Consider the following 26,252-nt stretch of genomic DNA (forward strand, 5'->3'; position numbering starts at 1 on the left):
TTTCATAGGAAGGTAGGGTTAGACTCAATTAGTTGTATGCATCAATATATGAATAAATATTTACTAGAGATAGAAGACAGAGGTAGAAAGAAAGAAGCATCTCAGGACAAAAACGAATAATATTTTAATATACTGATAAATGCTCAACGTGGCCTAAAATATCCAAAAGGATAATAATAGTTTTGCATTTAGTGACCTTTAAAATGCTTCTTTTCATTACTAGAGTCCCGGCTTACCTTTCTAGAAAGCAGCATTGTGGAATGTTCATTGAGTCCAATAAGGCATTCTCCCAGACCATGCCTTATAAGCTTATTGTGGAACGATCTCAATTCTCTTTCAAGTTTTGCGGCAGAATCTGAGATTCCGTAATGCTTCCAAAGCGGCATCCTTTACAAAAAACACAAAAACCACTAAGTTCTGAATTTTCAAATGTAAAGGTGTTATGGATGTTCTTATGAATTTAAAACAAGATCAACATGGCAGCAGATTTAGAAGAAAGCCGGTTGACTCGAGCGTAAAATGATCTTAGTTTCAAAGTTTGTTAGAAGAACTAGGTACCAATATCATATTCATTCTTTTTTTTTTTTTTAAGGTTTTTATTGTGTTTTACATAAAAAAGCAAGATTTTAATAGAAGTCCACTGCTGGACTATGAAATAAGACTAATAGTACAGAAAGACAACAAATTACAAATAATTGTTGGTTTTGTCATCTAGACTGTTATTAGATCTGAAATAAGTAAATCATAAGAAACCAAACCTAACAATGCTCAGTAAATATTAAACACTAAACAAGTAGAATAATGTCTTTCAATATGATATAGAAGTACTTATATTGTTTTAAACAGGAAACATTCGGAATTAGCCATTACAGAGAGAGTTTTAACATATTCATTCTTCATCCTCGGAAGCTTCAATGGCCTCTATAAAGAATCGTTTTGATAGGACCAACAATTTAAATACAGATCACTGATAATGGTCCTTAAACCAATTGGAAATATGTCTACATATAAGTCCACATTCTGAATCTGGAAATTAAAGGGCATGTAAAGGCAAAAAAATAAAATCCAATTTTTACGTTCTTTAATGAAAAAGAAACCTATCTCCAATATACTTTGATTAAAAAATATGTACCATTTTTATAAGAAACCTGACTGTATGTAGTAAAAATTCTCCCTTCATTTACTGCTGCAGATAGGAATTGTCAGAATCCTCTGATTTTTCCCCGCAAAGCAAATTTTCGGGAAAATTTATTAATAAATAAGCGTAAATAGCAGTTTATAGCAGAAAATATTGAGATAAATTCGGATTTTGATAAATAACCCCCTAAGTATGATGTAGAAAGTGATATTCTGAGACAGTTTGCAATTGGTTTTTATATTTTATTATTTAAGTTATTTCGCTTATTATTCAGCGGCTCTTCAATTTGCATTTTAAGTAATCTGATAGCTAGGGGCACAATATCGAGGGTTAATTAACCCTCAATATTCGACCCTCAAAGTTAAATCCTTCGGCTTGAATATTGAAGTCGAAGGATTTAGCACAATTCGTTCGATCGAATAATCAAAGGAATAATCGTTCGAATCGAACAATTTGAAGGATTTTAATCCATCGATCGAACTATTTTCCTTCAATCCCAAATTGGCTAGAAAGCCTATGGAGACCTTCCCCATAGGCTAACATTAATGCCCGGTAGGTTTTAGGTGGCGAAGTAGGTGGTCGAAGTCTTTTTTAAAGAGACAGTACTTCAACTATCGAATGGTCAAATAGTCGAACGATTTTCAGTTCGAATCGCTCGATTCGAAGTCAAAGTCGTAGTTGAAGGTTGATGTAGCCAATTGGATGGTCGAAGTAGCCAAAAAAATACTTCGAAATTCGAAGTATTTTTACTTCTAATCCTTCACTCGAGCTTAGTAAATGTGCCCCTTAAAGTTACCTTAATAGTAAACCACCCCTTTAATAGCCTTCCATCAAATTTGATTAGAGTTTTTGGGTCGATAATAGTCGTTCAATTTTCGAGTTTATCTTTAAATAAGATACTATTTGAGTTTCGAGGCTATTTGAGTTCATTTGAGGTAAAAAAAAAAAACTCTCTAATTTGACCTTTGATAAATCTGCCCATTAGTCTTGTTTCACTCTCTTACAGATTAGCGGTTCTTTTATGGTTAATGCCTAAAATTAAGATAGAAGAGTACAGCAATGCTTTCTTGGTGTGGCTTTTTATGTATTATGGTGAAAACTGGAGAAGCTTTTGCATTATAGCATTATCCAGCATATTCTTCCTCCCTACTACCTGCATCTATAGATTGTCCAAATTTAATATCCTGCATAATTCAGTTTATTGCTCACTAACCTATTATTACATTGGATAACATCTGTTTTTAATTGGTCATTGGCATATGTGAAGTTATTTATGAACTACATGTAAAAATACAGTGTGGATACAGTAGGATTATATATATATATATATATATAAATATATATATATATATATATATATATATATATATATATATATATATATATATATATATATATATATATAAATATATAAATATATAAATATATGTATACTAGGGATGCACCGAATCCAGGATTCAGTTCGGGGTTCGGCCTTTTTCAGCTGGATTCAGATTCGGCGAATCTTAATGACCTGCCGAACCGAATCTGAATCCTAATTTGCATATGCAAATTAGGACAGGGAGGGAAATTGCATGACTTTTTGTTAGAAAAATGTTAAACCCCTTCTCACCCTTAATTTGCATAGCCAAATTAGAATTCAGTTCGGTATGTGGCCGAATCTTTTGCATAGGATTCGAGGGTTCGACCTAGTGGATTCGGTGCATCCCTAATCTATATATATATATATATATATATATATATATATATATATATATATATACTATAACAGGTCCCATACCTGTACTATATATATATATAGTACAGGTATGGGACCTGTTATCCAGAATGCTCGGGACTTTGGGGTTTCCGGATAATGGATCTTTCCGTAATTTGGGTCTTCATGCCTTAAGTCTACTATAAATTAATTTAAACATTAAATAAACCCAATTGGCTGGTTTTGCTTCCAATAAGGATTAATTATATCTAAGTTGTGATCAAGTACAAGCTACTTTTTTATTATTACAGAGAAAAAGGTAATCATTTTTTAAAATTTGGATTATTTGGATAAAATGAAGTCTATGGGAGACAGCCATTCCGTTATTCGGAGCTTTCTGGATATCGGGTTTCCGGATAAGGGATCCTATACCTGTATATTTATTTATATATCTATATATCTCAAAGCATGGTAACTGTATATATTGCTTTTGTTTTAAATAGCAGGCTGTACAGTAGTGATTACAAAAAGGTCTTTAGAGATTCAGCACAGCGATCCTCTCATTTGAAATAATAACACCCGTAGCTCAGTTCAGCCTTGCAGAGGTCAGTTTATCTAGGGTGAATTTTAATGTTGCACCATATCAAAATAGCGTTATTTTTAGCACAGGATTGTTGGCACTTAATATTAACTTGCAAGCATTACCAGAGTATGTCAACATTTGGAAGCATCCTCGGGTTATCATGAAGTTGATTTCCCATTTCTTGATGGACAGATCTCATGGTTTGGCCAATACACACGGTATATTGCAGAGGAGTCTTCTCTTTGCTTGATGGAGTCTCCACGCAGAAGAACTTGTTTCTTTCTATTGAAATGGATATTGGAATATCTGAATTCACACGCACCGATACCCCTTATAAGAGAAGAACATACAGAATTCAACTTTCGACAGAATTTTAAACTAAGGACAGGCATTACTAAATACATTTCCCAGCATCTGTATGTGTATTTGTCCCGTACGGCTACTGAATGAGAATCCTGATGGTTTCAAACATGAATCCAGAGATGATGGCCCCACAAAAGCAGCACTAAAGGAGGCAAGAAAGCTTTAGTGATCCCAGCTAGAAATGACCACCTGTAAAATAGTCATTAACATTGTCCAACTCATCCCATTCATCATCTTCTCATTGACTAATGTTTAATGCCAACTAGATCATGTGATATACAGTTACCATTATTATTGTAATAGATTATAAATTTGGTGACCCCCACGCTTCAGACCACAAAACAACAGGGAGCAAATGATCTTTATCACAAATCTATGACCACCTTCTCCCTTATGGCACCTATGAAGGGGTCTCCCACAGGAGACTTCTTTTACACTCCATGAGGTTATATGGTGCTTTGAAGATGTGATTTCCAAATGGACCCTTTTAACTAAAAATGCTCCTTGTTATAAGTTATAAATCCTAGTACTTATCTATTATCTGGACAGATGTCATGCTCTGCACTCCTAAAATAGTTGACCTTCTGTTACAGCAGTGTTGCTAAACCAGCTTTTCAAGCCAAAGTTAATTTGGCCTTAAGTCTACAAAGGCCAAATTAACCTTAAGACCTTAAGTCTACTAAGAAAATAATTTAAACATTGAATAAACCCAATAGGCTGGTTTTGCTTCCAATAAGGATTAATTATATCTTAGTTTGGATCAAGTGCAAGCTACTGTTTTATTATTACAGAGAAAAAGGTCTATGAGAAATGGGCTTTTTTGTAATTTGGAGCTTTCTGGATAATGCGTTTCTGGATAATGGACCGCCTTTCTACAATATGACAGTAGATTACATTTAAGAATCAGAAATCAATTTTTTCTTTCTTTCTTTCCTTCCTTCCTTCCTTTCTTTCTTTCTTTCTTTCTTTTCACAAGCTCCTTGTAACTCTCAGGCAAATGTCCATAAATTTAACTCTTCCTAACATGTACAGGTATGGGACCAGTTATCCACAATGCTCAAGACCTGGGGTTTTACAGATAATGGATCTTTCTGTAATTTGGATCTTTATACCTGAAGTCTGCAAGAAAATCATGTAAACATTAAATAAACCCAATAGGCTGGTTTTGCTTCCAATAAGGATTAATTATATCTTAGTTGGGATCAAGTACAAGCTACTGTTTTATTATTACAGAAAAAAGGGAAACAATTTTTAAACATTTGGATTATTTGGATCAAATGGAGTCTATGTGGGATGGCCTTTCCTGTAAGTCGGAGCTTTCTGGATAACGGGTTTCTGTATGTACTAATATGAAAAAGTTGATGATATAATCTCTTTAATCATTTTAATGGTAAAAACCCTTCTTTCAATGAGACCAATGAATGAATGCACATTCTGTTCTTACAGGCCTGTTGCTTGTGTTTACCTTCCCACAGGAGATCCCTGTCAACATTTTCCTACCCTCAGGAAGGACAGACATTTGATAACAGATACATCCGTTAGCTTGGAATTCCATTCTACAAACTACTTGTAATTTCAGACTTCAAGAAGAATGCTGCACCGTCCATTTTCCCCTGCTGTAACCAACCATCTTGGAACATGCTGCACAACGACATGCTCTGTCTCATTTATTAATCCATCAACTAGGTGCACAGTATAAAAAAATGCATGCAAAGCCCCCTTATTTTCCACTTTGCCCTATAGAATGCTCTCAGAATTGCACCTCTTCCAACTTCCAGGGTGGAGCAAAGTCTCACGCTGTATACAGGGGGAGGTAGGTGAGCTCAAACGGGAACTGCGTGTGTGGTCACTTCATGGAGTATAGGATTTCCACCTTATCCCTTTAAAGGAGAACTAAAGCCTAACTAAAGAAGTAGGTAGAAATGTTGTACATTATGTTTTGTGCTTCTGTACCAGCCCAAGGCAACCACAGCTCTTTAGCAGTAAAGATTTGTGTCTCCAAAGATGCCCCAGTAGCTCCCCATCTTTTTTTATGCTGATTCACTGCACATGCTCTGTGCTGCTGTCACTTACTGAGCTTAAGGACCCACTCACTATATACAGTACACATAGAATAGAAATGTCACAATATAAGGCTGATTAGTAATTAATACAGATAATTACTACATGGCGGCACATGTGCAATTAGCATCAGGATTTAATAATCAGCCCTGTAGCATCATCTTATATTACAGACCAACCTCATTTTCTGCTGGATAATTAGTGACGAGCCCTAAGCTTAGCTTCTCAACAGCTGCTCAGAGCCCACTGAGCATGTGAGTGTCACAGACACTTTCCAAGATGGTGACCCCCTGTGACAAGTTTGAAGTCCTGGATCATTGCTGCTATTGACAAGCTGAAACTTTAGGCTGGTGAAGCATTTTTAGCCATATTCATTTTTAGGAGCTGATCGATCACATATAAGATCCATAGACTACAGAGCTAACTACAAATTTAATTGGTTTCTATCAAGTCATTCAGTGCATATTTAACCTATTAAAATGCAAAACTTAATGAAAAGCAATAAAGACTTATGGAACAGTAACATGTGAAAATAAAAAGCAGTGTTGCCCTTCACTGATAAAACTGGTGTGTTTGCTTCAGAAACACTACTATTGTTTATATAAATAAGCTGCTGTGTAGCAATGGGGCCAGCCATTCAAAGGAGAAAACGCTCACGTTACACAACAGATAAGATCTGTAGAACATAATTGTGTTATCTGTTATCCACTATTTAACCTGTGCCATATTGTCTTTTTTTTCATTTCTGTCATTGCTACACAGCAGCTTGTTTATATGAACTACAGTATAGTAGTGTTTAGATGTTTTCATTACTTTAAAACACTTTAATTTTTTTGTGTTACTGTTTCTTTAAAGGGATTCTGTCACAGGAAAACATGTTTTTTTTCAAAATGCAAAAGGCATCAGTTAATAGTGCTGCTCCAGCAGAATTCTGCACTGAAATCCATTTTTCAAAAGAGCAAATAGATGTTTTAATATTTAATTTTAATATCTGATATGAGACTAGACATGTGAGTTTCCCAGGTGCCCCCAGTCATGTGGCTTGTGCTCTGATAAACTTCAGTTACTCTTTACTGCTGTACTGCAAGTTGGAGTGATGTCACCCTCCTCCCTTCTCCCTACCAGCTGCCTAAAAACGGAACAATGTGAAGTTAACCAGATAACTGTTCCCTGAAACAAGATAGCTGCCTGGTAGACATGAGGATAACACTCAATAGTAACAATCCAAGTCCCACTGCGACAACTTCAGTTACATTGAGTAGAAGGAACAAAAGCACATGGCTGGGCAATATAACTTGAAATGGCTGCAGACACATCAATATTATAACTAAAAAAAACATATACTTGTTGGATTAGGAAAAAGATTTTATATGGTAGAGTGAATTATTTGCAGTGTAAACAGTGTAATGTAGAAATAAAAACAACACCATAAAAATATTATTGAAGCACACATAGATCAGTCCTTTCAGTGAAGGCATCCAAAAGCAAAGTGGATAGCAGGGAACTGATACACAGGCTTGGCTGTAAGGCAGGAAGAACATTTAAGTTAATTAATGACCCTATGCCTTTTTTTTGCTTTTAAAATATCAGTCAATTCTACATAATGCCAGCTGTATTTAGGGCTGCCATCTTTCTTAGATAAAATTCCAGGCAGTTTAATTTGGTAAGTTGGTGGGATGAAGGCTAGGAGAGAAGAGAGAAGAGCAAACGAGGATCTTAGGTGGAACAACAGGTAGTTACAAATTTAACAGCAAATATGTAATTCTTGAACCTGCCTTGTCTTGCATTTTACAGGCTAGGCACTTCTGCCCCAGGTCATAATAAATAGCGTTGCCATCTGTCCGGTTCTCACCTGGAAAGCTATGTTTTTGGGGGGCTGTCTGAGTCAAAACTGCCTGTCCAGTTGTCCAAATTAGGAAAACTGGACAGGACGATATGATTGTCCAAGTGCCAAGTATTATCCCCACCCAGTGACGTCACCTCCAACCCTGCCAACATCCCAGACCCACTGATGCTACATCACCACCCCGCCTGGAGTAAGTGGCAGCAAAAAGTGGCAACCCCTAAATGACCCCTAATATCTGAAATGAAATCAATGCCTTCAAAAATATTTCCAATACTGGTGTAGTTTTACTGTGGAGTCAAACATATAACAATAAGTAACCACTGAAGAGTGGTGCAACTAAACTGGTTAGAGGGATGGAAGACTTAAATTATGAGGGTAGACTGTCAAGGTTGGGGTTGTTTTTTCTGGAAAAAAGGCGCTTGCAAAGGGGACATGATTACACTTTACAAGTACATTAGAGGACATTATAGACAAATAGCAGGGGACCTTTTTACCCATAAAGTGGATCACCGTACCAGAGGCCTCCCCTTTAGACGAGAAGAATAGAGTGGTAATAACAGACCTTTGAGCAGGAGCAAAGGATCTGAGCACAGCAGTAAAAGAAAAACATTGTTGGCTCTATAATACATGGATTGTTGGAACTTGGGGACCATCAGTCATTGGAAATTTGCTATGAGGGCAGCTAGACAATCGTTTCCATTCCTAAAAAGCATTCATATATAACATTATACCTTATGCCATTTATCCCTGAAATGTTTGATTGAACTTACCAGATGATCCCAGAAAGTATCTCTCCAAAACAGATCCAAAGCCTGTTGGGTGGGATTTGAGACTGCTGATTACAAAAGGCTGTAGAGGCATGTTCACATTGTTCATGGGCCAGTGCTGAGCACTTAAGCCTGCTCCCCCATACCATGATATATTAGTCATGGAAAAGCAATCCTGAAATAGAAACAAACAAGGAATAACAACAATCCAAAAATAAGAGGTTGAATTGTACACCAATATCACCAATAACTGATCCAGTGTCATTTCATATTCTGATCGGTTAGCATCCATTGACTCAAATCAATCTCTTAGTAATTATATTGCATAGTGATGTGCGGGGCGACCCGATACCCGCGGGACCCGCGGGTCGGGCGGGTTTGGGACGAGCTTGCAGTGCTCCTTGTGGGTGGCGGGCGGTGCGGGTTGAGCTCTTCTCCTGCTCTCCCCGCCAGCCACCTTCAAATGCCGGCATCCGACTTCCAGGTTCCGGTTTTATAGTCTCGCGTCTGCTCACCTGCCCCCTTTTGTGACGTCATTGTGACGTCATTGGCGGCACGGGTCTATAAAAGAACACCGGAAGCCCAATCATTGTCCAGTCTTCCTATAACAAGTAGCATGAGCAGGCATGGAGAGATGTATTAAAGTGATATATTTATTGACATATGTATATGCACATTTGATAAGGTCACATATCAGGACATAAATGATCTACTAGTTAAGTTTAGTTTTAGAACATAGCTCCCCTCTAAGCGTGTTCTCTCCTCTTACTCCATAGCCTACAATCCGAGGGACAAAAACAGAAAGAGATATAAGATTTCAGTGTGTCTCTCAGACACAGCACATATTTATATTTATATTTAGTGTCTGCTACAAATATAAGACTCTAATTAGTGATGGGCGAATAAATTCGCCAGGCATGTATATACAGCGAATTTCCACGTTTCGCCGGCCGCAAATGTTATTTGCGAAACTGCGGCCGAAAATTCGGCAGAGAAAAATCAACAGCGACAAAAAAAAATTATTTGTGCGTCAAAATTATTCAGACACCCATTGATTTTAATGCATTTTGACAAAATAGAAACGTGTATAAAAATTCACGTCAAAAATTGCTGCTCGTCAAAATTATCTTGACGCCCATTGATTTCAATGTGTTTTGCGAGTTTTCGCTGTTTTGTGAATTTTTCCACCGTTTTCAGGAATTATTTGGCACTATCATATGAAGACTTAATAATTCTGGATACAAGCTGGAATAAAGTTACCACATTGCAGTTCAGAAAGTTCTGGAAAACCAAAATAGAAGGGCTGCTCTGATTGCTTTTCTTCTAAATGCAATTGATCCAGCCCAAGGCCTGGTGTTTATAAGTGCCCTCCTTGAGATTGCCTGTGTATATGTCTCCATGCCCCATTACCTAGGCTATTTCTGGTTGGCAGAGATCGGGGCTGAAGAGAGTTCCTGAGGGGGCACTTTTGACTGCTTAAGTGTCCCCACCATGTTCCAAATCAACTTCAAACCTTCATGTGAGCTACCAAGTCTCCTTCTCCTAATTAGTAAACCAGGAACATCTCTTATTTAAGGCAAGAACAAGACTAAAGGTGGCCATAGACTCAGACGTACAATAATATGGCCACCGTCTATGGCCACCTTTAGAGCATTGTATGGAGATTCCAAAATGACTGTGGCTTGTCTAAATGAGCTTTTGCATACAACAAGCGACTGTTTGTGACGTGAGTGCAGAAAGGGCTTCTTTCTCATCACCCTGCCATACAGATGTTCTTTGTGCAAATTGCGCTGAATTGCAGAACAATGTACAGATACACCATCTGCTGCAAAATGTTCGTGCAGGTCTTTGGAAGTGATCTTTGGGTTGTCTGTAACCATTCTCAAAATCCTTCCGCATATGCCACTGTATTTTTCTTGGCCTGCCAGACCTGGGTTTTACACAGGGCCGCTCCGGCCATGAGGCAAGGTGAGAATCTTGCCTCAGGCGGTACGGAGCGGCCAGTTACCAAGGGCGGCAAAAAGCCGCCTCTGGTAACTTTAAGAGCCGAATTTCCGTTTTTTAAAACGGAAATTCGGCTCTTCTAGCGCAGCGAGCGCAATAGCGCTCACTGCACTAGCGATGCGACCCCTGAAACGTGCCTGGTTTTACAGCAACTGTGCCTGTGGCCTTCCATTTTCTAATTACATTCCTTACAGTTGAAACTGACAGTTTAAACCTCTGAGATCGCTTTTTGTAGCCTTCCCCTAAACCATGATACTGAACAATCTTTGTTTTCAGATCTTTTGAGAGTTGCTTTGAGGATCCCATGCTGTCACTCTTCAGAGGAGAGTCAAACAGAAGCACAACTTGCAAATTGGCCGCCTTAAATACCTGTTCTCATGATTGGAAACACCTGCCTAGTGATGGGCGAATTTATTCGCCAGGCGCGAATTCGCGGCGAATGTGCGCGATTTGCCGCCAGCGAATAAATTTGTGAAACGCCCGCGAAAATTTGCCCAAAAAAATTCGCCGTCGTCAAAATAAATTTTTCGCCGGCATCAAAAATGGGTGTCGGAGCCGTTTCGCGAATTTTTCGCCGCTTCACGAATTGCGCGCGAAATTTGCTAATTTTCCGGTGAAACTTGGAAAAACTCGCAAAACTCGCAAATTGGCCCATCACTACACCTGCCTAAGAAGTAACGAGCTAATCCAACCAATTTGGTGTTGCCAGTAAAGAGTATTAAGCAGTTACATGCATTCTAATTAGCAAAATTATAAGGGTACCCAAATCTTTGCACAGCCGGTTTTTCACATTTGATTTAATTTTCTGTTTAAATGATTTTTATTTTTCCAAGTTAAACAAGCAGAAACTCTGACAAAAGATGAAGGCTGAACAATGAATCAAACTTTGATTTAATTTCATACAACTGAATACTGCTTCACTAAAAATCTTTGTTCAGAAAACACCCCAGTACTCAGATGTTCCTGGGAAATGAAAGACATACCACTGTTATCTTTTTTTGTTGAAAGTGGAGTAAATTATTATGCAGACTGAGAGGGGTTCCCAAACTTTTTCATTTGACTGTATGTGTAGCCTTACAGAGCATTTGTCGGAAGAGGAAGGCAAAGCATTCAAAAAGCATTCAAAAAGTTGCTTAGAATTAGCAATTCTATAACATACCAAGGGGGATATTTATCAAGGGTTGAATTTTGAATTGATAAAACTTCAAATTCGAATTCAAAAAATTAAAATTTGAAATTAAGTTGAATGTTTGTTTTTTTGTCGAATAGGTTTTTCCCAAAAAAAACATAGATAGACTTGACTCCAACTAGGTTCTAGGAGGTCCCCCATAGGCTAAAACAGCAATTCGGCAGGTTTTAGATGGCGAATGGTCGAAGTCTTATTTTTAAAGAGACAGTACATGATGAATTTCGATATTTGAATTTTTTAATTCAAATAAAATAAAAATTTCGAATTTGGACTATTCCCCTAAAGTACACACAAAAATAGAAATTCAAATTTTTTTCATTCGAAAATTCACCTCGACCTTTGATAAATCTGCCTCAAACCTAGAACCTATTTGGATTGGTGGACTTTGAAAAAAATGTTGGGAAAAACTTTGAATCAAATTCGATTGAATGCACTATGTGAACGATTCTAATTCAGCCGAATACGGACCTATTCGATCAAAAACTGACCTATTCGACCAAACAAAACTTCGACTTAAAATTTCGGTTGGGCTTTTTAAATTTGAATTTCGAAGTTTGGACCCTTGATAAATATGCCCCTAAAAGTTAACTTAAAGGTGAACCACTCCTTTAAGTTTGAGCCGCCTGCTTTGGAGAACTCTGTAGTATAAGGTTCACAACCCCTTTCATTTTAAGTGTAAACGTATCACATTGGCCAACTGAGGCCATTAAATCAATATTTTGTATCTGAATCATCACTGCCAAAAACCTTTTCACCATCACTGCCATCATATCTCCCCACAACATATTTCTTTACACTGTCCATGTGTCTCTTGGCAAGAATGAGGACCATCTGCAGTCAAGATGGAGTCTATATTGGGTGGCAGCATGAAGTTTACAAGCTTCATTTTATAGCCCTTGAAATTATAGTGAATGTCTGGCGTATGTTTTGGAATATTCCACTTCTGTTGGCAGTTACAGAATTCTGAGACTCTAATGAATGATGCGGGTGAGGGTGAATGAAGAATCAAAAGTAATGATGGGCGAATAAATTCGCCTGTCACGAATTTGCAATGAATTTCCACATTTAGCCGCTGGCAAATAAATTTGCGTGTCACCAGCGAAAATTCACCTGCATAAAAAAATTTTGGACGCGCATCCGAAAAGTCACTTGCGCGTCAACACTATTCAGACGCCCATTGACTTTAATGCCAGCGTCAAAATTGATGCGAGTGACTTTTCGGACGCACATCCAAAATTGGACATCAATTCGGGCATCAATTTCGATTCTCACTAATTTTTATGCTGTTTCACGAATTTTGCAGGAGATTCGCAAATTTTTCGGCGAATTGAAACGGGAGGAATTCGCCTATCACTGGTTCAAAAGTCATGAAGCGAAGGGTGGTGTTCTTTATTGGCAGTATCGGAATCAAAAGTCAATGTTTGTAGACGTAAACGGCTCCACTTTTTCCGATTTTACTGCGTTATTGTAGATTTTACTTATGCTATAAAACAAATTCCCCCGGCAAACATGTATTGATTTGAATAAGAGACTGGAATACCAATAGGAAAGGGTCTGAATAGAACATTTGTTTTTTTAGATGGGATTAGTGAACCTCATTTGAAAGCTGCGAGTCAGAAGAAGAAGGCAAATCAATAAAAAAAAACTATTAAAAAAAAGAGAAAAATAAAGGCCAACTAAAATGTTGTTTAGAATAAGCCAATCTAGAGCATATTATGATTTAGCTTAAAGGTGAACCACTCCTTTGTGGAAACCTCACCTGGTTCTCTTAGTTTGTTCCAGAAGTCTAGTCTGGTATTATGTTCCTGTTGTGCCTCAGCCAGATTTGCCTCAGCTCCACCTGCTCCACCTTGGCCTGAAACCCCAATTTGAACCTGTGCTGCCTTAAACCCAGACCTGTTTGTCTCTGACTTAGCTCTTAGTTATAGTGCTACTCAATTCCAAACCTGAGGTCAAACCCTATGTTACGTGAGGCACTTGTGGGGTTCTTACTATGTTGGATCCCTCCAGTAAGCCTAATAAAAATCAACACACAATTAAGATCAATGTGAAGGATATCCCCCTCAAGATAGGGTACATACATATATATATATTATTATTATTATTTAAAAAGGGTAAAAAACCTAATCTATAACCATACGTGACATACATGGACCAACTGCATAACTAATGATATAAGAATAGTAAAGTGCACCACTGATGGACAATTAGTGCAATTGTTATATAATGGCGGTTCCAATAATTAATGTAGACATTATAGCAGTTAGGCCAAGTAATCCACATGATGTTCATAGCTGCACAGATTTATACCCGAATAGCTACTGTGGTGCTTTATACATGTATGGGAGCTTTTATCCAGAAGTTCAACTACAAGTTCAAGTGGATTTTATTGTCATTTTAGCCATATACAGTAATACAGTACATAGTAGAAATGAAATAAATGAATGCTAGGGACATGGGGTTTAACAGATCAGGGATCTTTTTGTAATTTGGATCTTCATACCTTAAAGGGGAAGTAAAGTCTAAATTAGAATAAGGCTAGAAATGCCGTATTTTCTATACTAAACATAAACATGAAGTTACTGCACCACAAGCCTAATCAAACAAATGATTTATGCTTTCAAAGTTGGCCACAGGTGGTCACCATCTTGTAACTTTGTTAAACATCTTTGCAAGACCAAGACTGTGCACATGCTCAGTGTGGTCTGGGCTGCTTAGGGATCGTCATAAATGATCAAAACAGCAAAAGTCAAATAATATCTGCCAGAAGCCGATACAACAAGACTGATTAATAATCAGAATATGCAGACTGCACTGGGTCCTGTGTTGTCATGTAATCTAATGTGGATTTTATAGTTTTTGTATTGTTTAATACAAACTTTCTCCAACTCTGCAGAACCAGTGGCAGCAGCAAAATCATCCCCCAAATAGAATCCCAGTTTATCTGTTTAAATCTGGCTCCAAAGCCTTTGTCCTGCAGCTGGAGTTGGAAACAGTAAAGGGGGTGTAAAGGCAAAAATAAAATCCAATCCAAATCTCGACACAGTCGCCGACTGCTCTACAGGGAAACAAACAAAGCTGATTGAGTTCTGCATGGCTGGGAAGTAAGGCGGGGGCTCCCCCTGCTGTTCATAAGTATGATTGTTTCCCTGCAGAGCAGTTAGGAACCGTCTGACAATTCCTATCCACAGCAGTAAATGAAGGGAGAATTTCACTGCATACAGTCAGGTTTCTTATAAAAACGGTGCACATTTTTTAATTAAAGTATATTGGAGATAGGTTTCTTTTTCATTAAAGAAAGTAGAAACGGGATTGTCCATGTCTTTCTCTGGTTTTTGGATTCAACAATAGTGATTCAGATGAACTAGACAGCTCTGGTCAATATGTTTGTGCATCGATAAGTCAGAAAAAACAAACACATTCATGATTTATAGCTTCCTTGCAGCATAGTCAGGAGCAGCAAAAAATAAATTTCCTAAAGAAGATAATAGAATCTCAAAGCCACGTCTGATACATCTGCCATAACACAAGCAGAGATGATTAAATGTCACAGCCAACAAGATTAGCGAATATTTTATTTTATTTTATTTTTTTAAATAAAGATAAAAGACTTACACAGCACGAATAGGCAGTAGCGTCAACAGTTCACAAGAGGACAGACACCAGGAGATGTTTAATGAGAGCTTCTTAGATGAATAGCTTTGCTGATATGAAATATGTATTTAGTTTCCATGCTGTATGGCAGAAAGTGATTATTTAATACAACAAGAACCATGAGTTTTCTGTTGAAGATATTCTTATAATACACAAAAGCCATGAATATCTTGTAAATTATATCCTTATAAACAGTGAGTTCTGATGTCATCAGTTATAAACGGTGAGTTCTGATGTCATTTCTGTCACATGACTCACTGAAATTTGTGTATTATAATAAATAAAGTACCCCTGTTGGAAAATATGAGGATATTAGAAGTTACCTCGGAGTTCCCTCAGCCTCGTGTTTTTATATGGTCATGAAACTCCTCGGTAACTTATAATATCCTTGTAATTTACAAGAGGGGGTACTCACTATATAAACATTACTATAGTCAGTTATAAAGTGATTAAGGGACCCCCTAATAAAAAATAAAAGGATATTACAAGACACTGAGGAGTTCCATGGCCATACAAAGCCAAGAGTGATAAGGCTGAGATCAGGTGACTAATAATATCTTTAGCTACCATTTAGGGGCAGATTTCTAAAAACTCCCATCAACTCAAAATTCGAAAAAAACAATGACTAATCTAAACTTATTTTAAAAAAAAATCAAATTTTTTAAAATGGCTGAATAGGATCAAGCTTCAAATTTTAATCGAATTTGATTTTATTTTTTGCACCAAAATTTTTTTTTTAATTTTTTTAAAACTTTTTTTCAAAAGTCCACCAAATGACTCCAAATTGATTGTAGGAGGTCCCCCATAGGCTACTGTCCCTTTAAGAATTTGAATCCTTAGAGGGACAGTATGGGGCAGATTTATCGAAGGTTGAATTTCGAATTTGAAAAACTTCGAATTCAAAAAGACCAACTGAAATTAAATCAAAGTTTTTTTGGCCGAATAGGTTCATTTTGGATCGAATAGGTCAGTTTTGGATCGAATTAGAATTGCACAAATCGGAGTAACAGCACATTCGATCGAATTCGAGTTTTTCCAAAAAAATTTTTAAATTTTTCGAAATCCACCAATTGACTCCAAATAGGTTCTAGGAGGTCCCCCATAGGCTAAAACTGCAATCAAAAGAGACAGTACGGGGCCCATTTACTTAGCTCGAGTGAAGGAATAGAATAAAAAAACTTCGAATTTCTAAGGTTTTTTTTGGCTACTTCGACCATCGAATGGGCTACTTCGACCTTTCGACTACGAATTCGACTTTGAATCGAACTAAAACTTGTTCGACTATTCGACTATTTGATAGTCGAAGTACTGTCTCTTTAAAAAAAAACTTCAACCCCCTAAAACCTACCGAAGTCAATGTTAGCCTATGGGGAAGGTCCCCATAGGCTTTGCAATCTTTTTTTTGGTAGAAGAAAAATCTTTCGATCGATGGATAAAAATCCTTCGAATTGAACGATTCAAAGGATTTAATCGTTCGTTCGAACGATTTTTCGTTCGATTATTCGAACAAATCAATTGCGGTAAATCCTTCCACTTCGATATTCGAGATGAAGGATTTAACTTCGACAGACGAATATCGAGGGTTAATTAATCCTCGATATTTGACCATAAGTAAATTTGCCCCTACATGATAAAGTTTGGAATTCGGATTTTCTAATTTTTTTCAAATTCAACTTCAAATTCGAATATTCACTTTGACCTTTAAATAATCTGCTCCTACATGATAAATTTCAAAATTTGATTATCGAATTGAACTTGGACTTTTCCCTAGATGAATTACACTAAAATAAATACGAAATTAGAATTTAAAAATTAGAATTTTCAATTCGACCCTTGATAAATCTGCCCCTTAGTATGTAGTATGTTATGGCTATTTCTAAGGAATTTTCCAATAGGCCTACATTTTTTCATTTTCATAGTTTTGAATTATCTGCCTTCTGACTCTTTCCAGATTTCAAATGGGGGTCACTGACCTCATCTAAAAAACAAATGCTCTGTAAGTTACAAATGTATTGTTATTGCTACTTCTTTCTATTTCTCCCCTATTCATATTGCAGTCTCTTATTCAAATCAATGCATGGTTGTTAGGGTCGTTAGGGTAATTTGGACATGAAACTGGGTTATTTATCAAAGGTAAAATTTTAGAACTTTGTGAGCTCAAATGTAGACCTCGAATGAACTCACAACTCATATGGTTTCTAATTTTAGAAAAAACTTAAATGGAAAAAACTCGAATCAGAGAGTTCGGGGGTTAACAACCCAAAAAACTCGAATGAATGGACTTTTCCGCTTGAGTCGCTGGAATTGATCACATTTTCGAGCAAAACCATCCAAAAAAATAATATTAACATATTCAAATGGTTTAAGGGACCTCTGCCATTGACTCCTACATAACCTTGACAGGTTTTAGATGGTGTAATTTTGGATTCAAGATATTTTCAGGGTCAGGGTTTTATTTACTGAACTTATTGCACCAGCCTAAAGTTTCAGCTTTTCAATAGCAGCAATGATCCAGGACTTCAAACTTGTCACAGGGGGTCACCATCTTGGAAAGTGTCTGTGACACTCACATGCTCAGTGGGCTCTGAGCAGCTGTTGAGAAGCTAAGCTTAGGGCTTGTCACTAATTATCCAGCAGAAAATGAGGTTGGTCTGTAATATAAGCTGATGCTACAGTGCTGGTTTTTAAATTCTGATGCTAATTGCACTGGTTTCTGTGCTGCCATGTAGTAATTATCTGTATTAATTACTAATCAGCCTTATATTGTGACATTTCTATTCTATGGGGCACATTTACTAAACTGGAGTGAAGGATTAGAATGAAAAAAACATTGAATTTCGAAGGTTTTTTTGGCTGCTTCGACCATCGTATTGGCTACTTCGACTTTTGACTACAACTTCAACTCGAACAATTCGAACTAAAAATCGTTCGAATATTTGACCATTCGATAGCCGAAGTACTGTCTCTTTAAAAAAAACTTAGACCACCTACTTCGCCACCTAAAACCTACCGAGCACCAATGTTAGCCTATAAGCTTTCTAAGCAATTTCTGATGGAAGGAAAACCGTTCGATCGATGGATTAAAATCCCTCGATCGTTCGATCGAAGTAAATGCGGTAAATCCTTCCACTTCGATATTCAAAGTTGAAAGATTTTACTTTGATGGTTGAATATTGAGGGTTAATTAACCCTCGATATTTGACCCTTAGTAAATGTGCCCCTAAGTGTACTGTATATTGTGAGTGGGTCCCTAAGCTCAGTAAGTGACAGCAGCACAGAGCATGTGCAGTGAATCAACAGAAAAGAAGATGGGGAGCTACTGGGGCATCTTTGGAGACAGATCTTTACTGATAAAGGGCTGTGGTTGGTACAGAAGCACAAAACATAATGTACAACATTTTTAGCTACTTCTTTAGTTTAACTTTGCTTGTCCTTTAATACCTTGAGACTCTGAGTCCTTTATTTGCATGCATAGAGATTGTGTTTTCCCAAGCTGAAATGTTCCAGTATGTTCCAAGCTAATGGGTGACACCAGATGGTATGTTGGTTAGTGTCCTAATCCTACAGATTTAAGTGGTGTCCAGAGGGATCTTGTAGCTGACTCAGCAGGTATCCCTGTAACACTTCTAGCAGTTTCAGCCTGTAACTCACTGCTATGGCAGCCTCTCAAGCTTTTTTTCAACAAAAGCCAAAAAAGGAAACACGCTTTTAAAGGGCAAGTCAACTCCAAAATAAAAATTTTCCTATTAAAAGGAAACTGTAAGGAAATTCTAAGCACCTTTCCAGTATACGTTTATTAAAAAATGTCAGTGCTTTTAAAGTTATTTGTAAAAACAATTGCTATTTAAAGCAGCATTGGCTTAACTCCTGGTGGTTACGTTTTAAACGATGTTGCAAAAGTCTTGGTTCCCCAGCAAAAAGAGGTCTGTTAATCAGCTGCCTTGTCTTACATTGAATCAACAGTCGGAGCCTCCAGTGCAGAGAATAGAAAAGGACAAACACTGATTTCACTAGCAATACATATACTGTACAAATAACTTAAACACCATAGAACATGTCTCATAAAATGTATATTACAAAGTTGTTTAGAATTATGTTTTATTTCAATAGGCAACAATTATTTTTGGACTTAATGTGCCCTTTAAATGCTTTATCAGTGCATAGAGTATTTATGTATACAGGGGAGTAATAATGTGATCAATAATACCTGGTTAACTGTGTAGCTTATTGTTCTGGTTCATAGAGCTTCCCTGACTATGCAGCAAATAAACGCTGCCTTTTCTTCTATTATGAAACAGGATTAGTAAGGTCTTATATTTCACATGATTCCCAAGAAAACTATAAAAGGGCTTTGTTAATACAAACATTTTAAGTGCCAGTTCCCATTGGTCTCCTCTCATGTGTTAGCAAATTAACTATTGAATATCCAGTAAGTGTTACAAAATATCCATGTTTATGTATTAGGCTTAGAAGTGTGTGTATGTGAGTCTATGCACAGAAAATTAAATACTGTTTTGTTCATTATCATTCTATTTATCTGCTATCTATCTATTTATCTGTCTGTCTATCTATTTATCTATCTATAGTATCTATCTATCTATCTATCTATCTATCTATCTATCTATCTATCTATCTATCTGTATATCTATCTATCTATCTATCTATCTATCTATCTATCTATCTATCTATCTATCACCAGTATCTCTATCTATCTATCTATCTATCTATCTATCTATCCATCTATCTATCTATCGGTCTGTCTATCAATCTATCTATTTATCTATCTATCGATCTATCGATCTATCACCAGTATCTCTATCTATCTATCTATCTATCTATCTATCTATCTATCATCTATCTATCTATATCTATCAATCTATCTATCTATCATCTATCTACCTATAATCTATCTATCTATCGGTCTGTCTATCAATCTATCTATCACCAGTATCTCTATTTATCTATTTATCTATCTATCATCTATCTATCTATCTATCTATCTATCTATCTATCATCTATCTCTATTTATCTATCTATCATCTTTCTATCTATTTATCTATCTATCTATCTGCCTATCTATCTGTCTGCCTATCAATCTTTCTATTTATTTATTTATTTATCTATCTACCGTATCTCTATTTATCTATCTATCTATCTATCTATCTATCTATCTATCTATCTATCTATCTATCTACAGTATTTCTATCTATCTATCTATCTATCTATCTATCTATCTATCTATCTATCTATCTATCTACAGTATTTCTATCTATCTATCTATCTATCTATATCTATCTATCTATCTATCTATCTATCTATCTATCTATCTATCTATCTATCTATCTATCTATCTATCTATCTATCGACAGTATTTCTATCTATCTATCTATCTATCTATCTATCTATCTATCTATCATCTATCTATCTATGTGTGTATCTATCTATCTATCTATCTATCTATCTACAGCATCTCTATCTATCTATCTATCTATCTATCTATCCAGCAGCGTTCTTAGAGGGGGACGGGCCCTGGTGCATGATGCGCAGCCGGGCCCCACCCCCCTCCGTACGGCGCGCTGCCGGGTTGATTTCAGTGGCGTGCGGCGCTGCCAGGGGGCCCTGAGGGGGTGCGGGCCCTGGCCCGCTCGCACCCCCTGCTCCCCCGGTAGTTCCGCCACTGTATCTATCTATCTATCGACAGTATCTCTATCTATATATCATCAATATCTCTATCTATCTATCTATCTATCTATCAATGTACCATTTAAAGTATTTTTTATTATAAGAAGAAAAGTAAAATTGCAACGATTCATTTTACAATAGTGATTTTGTATTTTATATCACTTTAATCTTAGCGATTATTCGGCAAATGTATTAAGTTCAGGTATGGGATTTATTATTCAGAACACTTGGGCTGTTCTGGATAAGGTTTTTTTCTGTAAATTGGATCACTGTTTTGTCCCCAGTATGAATTCATGCAGCTTAGTTACCATCAATACAAGCTACTGTTTTATTATTACAGAGAAAAAGGGAAATAATTTTAACAAATGTGAATTATTTTCTTAAAATGAACTCTATGGGAGACAGGCTTCCTGTAAATTGGAGCTCAGGTTTCTGGATCAGAGATCCCATACAGTCAGTTTTTACGATTGTTGCTACATTGGCTACACTTTTAGATTTTACAATTTATTTTTCATGTTGGAAAAATGTATTCCAGCCCAGAAAATAACTGTTGTATGCTTTCTCCCTGAATGCCGTTTGAATTAAAGACTAAAATGTGGATGATAATGTTCAGCCCATTAAACAGAATGGTGTCTGACTGCTCAGAGCATTTGCAAAAATATTTCTTGTTATACGGGGAGAATATCAAACTGCTGGAAATCTTCCAGTATCCCCCTCTTTGATGTTTGATAAAAGTACCCCTACATTTCTCTCTCTTCATTTGAAGACGTTATTCCATAAAACTCATTATTACAGTAAACAGGGACCTGAAGAAGCTTTCAGAGCAGCAGGTATCTGTGGGATATTGTAATACAATGATTTAGCTAGAAACTTACCCTAAATAGTCCCAGCATGGTTCCTATATCCTCAAGTCTCACACTCCGTGTATAAAGTTTCGTATCTGGTTTGTGCTTATTTTTAGACAGCTAGGTATCGGAAGACCACTCGCCATTCATAAGGGTAATGGAGCATGCGGCTGTTTTGGGTGTTTTAAATGTCTCGTCTTTAAGTAGCCCAAATACACAGATTTAGAAATAGACCCAACAGAGGAACGTTGAATATGCCTGACAGGCGCTGGTATGATAGTAACTGGATCAAGCTATATTAGGGCACTTTAATGATGTGGTTTTGGGTCCTGTGAGTGTCCTTATCCCTCCATAGAAGCTGTCAGACTATTATGGTTCCAGCCCCCCTTGAATTTCTATGGTTTGGTCATGGTCCCAAGTCTCACCCCCAACAGGCATTCAAACTGAGCTTTAAACGGGTGGTTTACCTTTAAAGGTTAAGTAAACCTTTAACATAATTGAATGTAAATAAGTGCTATGTACATTTATTATTTATTTTGTTATTATTGAAAGATATTAAAGGATACATGTACTGTTAATATGAATGACTTGTGTTACAACAGAATTGTGTTACAACAGCGCCACCTGCTGGTCAGTTTCTGACCAGTCTGACCACCAAGTAGTCAAGGAAGTTGTCAGGAGAAAGAAAGAGGCTGCTCTGATGTTCTTCTGCTTAGGAAAGATTTGAGAAAGCTTTATATTGTTTTTCCTAAGCAGAAGAACATCAGAGCAGCCTCTTTCTTTCTCCTGACAACTTCCTTGACTACTTGTTGATCAGACTGGGCAGAAACTGGTCAGCAGTTGTAACACAATTCATTCATATTAACAGTACATGTATCCCTTAATATATAATATTTTTATACAAAATAAATAATGAATGTACATTGCAAAAGTTCTTAGAATAGCACCCTCATCAGTTTTACATTTACTTATTTTAAAGGTTTACTTATCCTTTATCTTAACTTGTAGGGCAGAGACACACGCTGCTATTTCGGGAGATTAGTCGCACAGTGACAAATCGCTTCTTCTTCAAGGCGACTAATCTCCCCCGAACTTCCTTCCCGCCGGCTAGAATGTAAATCGCCGGCGGGATGGCACTCCGATCTCTTCGGCTTTCCGAAGTCGCCCGAAGTTTCCTCATGAGTGTCATCCCGCCAGTGATTGACATTCTAGCAGGATTAGTCGTCCGAAGATGTTGCGTGTGTCTCTGCCCTTAGTATGTTATAGAATGTCCAATTCGAAGCAACTTTTCAACTGGTCCCCATTTTTTCTCATTATTTTGTTTAAGAATAATGTGCTTATTTAATTCGGACTCTTTCCAGATTTAAATGACCCCATCTAAAAACAAATGCTCTGTAAGGCTACAAATGTATTGTTATTGCTACTTTTTATTACTCATCTTTCTATTCAGGCCTCTCCTATTAATATTCCAATCTCTTATTCAAATCAACGCACAGTTGCTAGGCTAATGTGGACCCTAGCAACCAGATTGCTGAAATTGCAAACTGGAGAGCTGCTGAATGAAAAGCTAAATAACTCAAAAACCACAAATAATTAAAAAAAATGAAAACCAGTTGCAAATTGTCTCAGAATATCACTCTCTATAGCATTCTAAAATTTAAAGGCAAAGGTTCCCCTTTAAGATGGCCATAGATGGGCCAATATAAGATGCCAACTTATCTCCTTCAGACTAAGTCAGCACCTTATTGGCTTGTGTATTGCCCCCTTTAGGAGGGCTCAATATCTGACAAATGTGAAAGATTTCACATCAGAACAGGCCAGTATTAGCACATTGGTGTTATTCTCTTCTGATAGGTCCTTTGTAGATGCACAGAATGAGCCAATGACACAAAAATAATTCCATAATTAAACATGAACTCAATATAAAGCCAACTAATCCTAGTCCATTCTAAGCAAATCCTTTTCATTTCTATAAATGATTTCCTTTTTCGTTGTAATAATAAAACAGTAGCTTGTATTGATGGTAACTAAGCTGCATGAATCCAAAAAAATCCTATTGGGGTTATTTAAGGTTTAAATGTTTCTTAGCAGACTTAGGGGGTTATTTATCAAAGTCCGGTTTTATCTCAACATTTTCTGCTACAGACTCTGATCAAATCCGCTAGGGTTTTTTACGCTTATTTATTATTACATTTGCCCGAAAATTTGCTTTGCGCGGAAAAAAATCAGATTTTCACAATTTTATTGGTTTTTTTAACCCGAAAACTCAGATTTTTTTCGGATTTTTCACCCGATTTCATATGCTTTTTGCCCGAAAACTTTGGGGTATTGCACGAAACCCAGCGCACATCAAGAAATCATTGAGATTTCTCCCATTGACTTATATGTAAGCTTGACAGGTCTGAGATGCTGGATTTTCTCATTCAGACTTTTCCATCCTTGGGGTTTAATAAATCCAGAAAAATTCGTGATTTTTTAAAAGTCCAATAATCCCCTTACGGTATGGAGATCCAAATGATCCCTTATCTAGATAACCCCAGGGCCCAAGCATTCCATATAATAGATCCTATACCTGTAATTATATTAAAAACAAATTTTATTAAAAAGACGAGGAATAATAGTTCAAGCAATGTCATCCACCTGAGATGGTTTCACTCAGAACATACCTTTACTTTGATATCACAGTGTTTTGGCATCCAGTCTATATGGTAACATTCTGTTCCATCCGAGAAGCTGTGGTCCAACCGGATTTTGAGATCCACAATGGAATCCCACGTGTAGCAAAACTCTGTCTTATTCAACCAGCACAAATTCTTGACAAACGGCTGCTCGATGTCAGGGAAGTTGCCCACATTGATCTCCACGTAGGTCTTGTCCTCGCTCAGGGTCTGCAGTATAAGGCTGTGAGTGTTCCTTTCCCATATAACACCGCTGTATCTTCCTTTGATGATCCAATTTTTGTTGGGTTGGTCCACCACTTGCCAGTAGATAATCCCAATAGTCATAATAAAAAAGACTGCAACCCCGAGGCACGCCACCGCTCCTTTCCACGTCTCGTTCATTTCCTTGAGTCCTGAATCCCAGTTGACTTCGGGGATCGGGCTGTGGTTTCTTGCACGAGTGTGAGGCATTGCTCGAGATATGAAATACTTCTAGCAACACCTCACCAGCGATATACCTCTTGCTCTTTATTTTGGTTTGCAGTTCATTGATTAGGTTGGATAAAGAACAATCCCATTGGCATGTCTATAAGCCATCTCTAAGCTAGCACATGTTGCTATAAGTACCGGAGAGTTATTCTGTTAGCTCTGTATTCTCAGCAGAAGACGGGAGTCTTGAAATAGCTACAACTGGGCTGATTCCTTTTAGTGCCAGAGACGTCCCACTGCCAGATTTGTCCCAGGTGCTTGAGCAGTGACGTGTAGAGCATATGAACCCTGTCTAATCACTTCCACTGCTTGAGACCCCCCAACCTCACGTTATTCCTGCATATGTCAGCATCCTACTCTTTTATCTCCAGGCCCCTTAAGGACTGCATTGCCTTTTACTATAGGAATCTTAATTCATGTCTGGCTTTTCTTTCATGTTTATTGTAGGGATACCGCTGATCCGAAAATAATGCATCATGCAGGATAAGTGAAAATGAAAGATGAGATTGGTTGCTAGGGATAACTGCACTAGTCAATCAGCCCTTTTGAATGCTATCAGGCTCTTTAATAAACATCTAAAAATGTGACCTAGTATATTGAGTGTGGCATAGAATTGCTTACCCAATGTTCCACCATTGATCCAACTACTACGTTTTAACTACGGGTACAAACGTTGCACTTGAGATCTGCTGCAAAAAGGAGCATCCATGTGAACTCCAGAAAGATGGAGAATCCAATTCTTGCAACAAAAAATTAATACAGGTATTGGATCCTTTATCCAGAAACCCGTTATCCACAAAGTTATAAAAAGACCATCTCCCATAGACTATATTTTATCCAAATAAATTTTTAAAAATGATTTCCCTTTTCTCTGTAATAATAAATCAGTAGCTTGTACTCGATCCAAACTCAGATATAATTAAACCTTATTGGTGGGAAAACAATCCTATAGGTTTTCTTTAATGTTAAAAGGATTTTTAGTAGACTTATGGTATGAAGATCTAAATTACAGAAAGATCCATTTCCCAAACACCCCAGGTCCCGAGCATTCTGGATAACAGATCCCATGATCTGTAATGATGAGACAATCTGTTCCGTTTGCTTTGCCTGAAAATTCACGAAACTGCGGAAAAAAATAGCGAAATAGTGATATTCTGTAAAACGCATTGAAGTCAATGGGTGTTTTTATATGCAATAAATTTTTTATGCGCGTGACAATTCTTCTCGCCCCAAATGCATTAAAGTCAATGGCGGTTTTTTCTTATGGCGACTTGT

General features: G+C 37.1%; 1 protein-coding gene across 1 annotated transcript in view; it reads right to left on the reverse strand.

The window, feature by feature from the left end:
• LOC108713463 (SITS-binding protein) overlaps positions 1 to 25,554 on the reverse strand; it is a 38,131-nt gene extending 12,577 nt beyond the window's left edge. Inside the window, exons 1-4 of the mRNA XM_018257030.2 lie at positions 24,495 to 25,554; positions 8,458 to 8,629; positions 3,540 to 3,747; positions 237 to 387 (exon numbers count right to left, since the gene is read on the reverse strand). Of these exons, the coding sequence (XP_018112519.1) occupies positions 237 to 387; positions 3,540 to 3,747; positions 8,458 to 8,629; positions 24,495 to 24,959 (996 nt within the window). The 5' untranslated portion in view covers positions 24,960 to 25,554. The remainder of the gene's footprint in view (positions 1 to 236; positions 388 to 3,539; positions 3,748 to 8,457; positions 8,630 to 24,494) is intronic.
• Positions 25,555 to 26,252: the final 698 nt, after the last annotated feature.

Source organism: Xenopus laevis, chromosome 4L, assembly GCF_017654675.1.
Source record: "Xenopus laevis strain J_2021 chromosome 4L, Xenopus_laevis_v10.1, whole genome shotgun sequence".
Taxonomy (NCBI): domain Eukaryota; kingdom Metazoa; phylum Chordata; class Amphibia; order Anura; family Pipidae; genus Xenopus; species Xenopus laevis.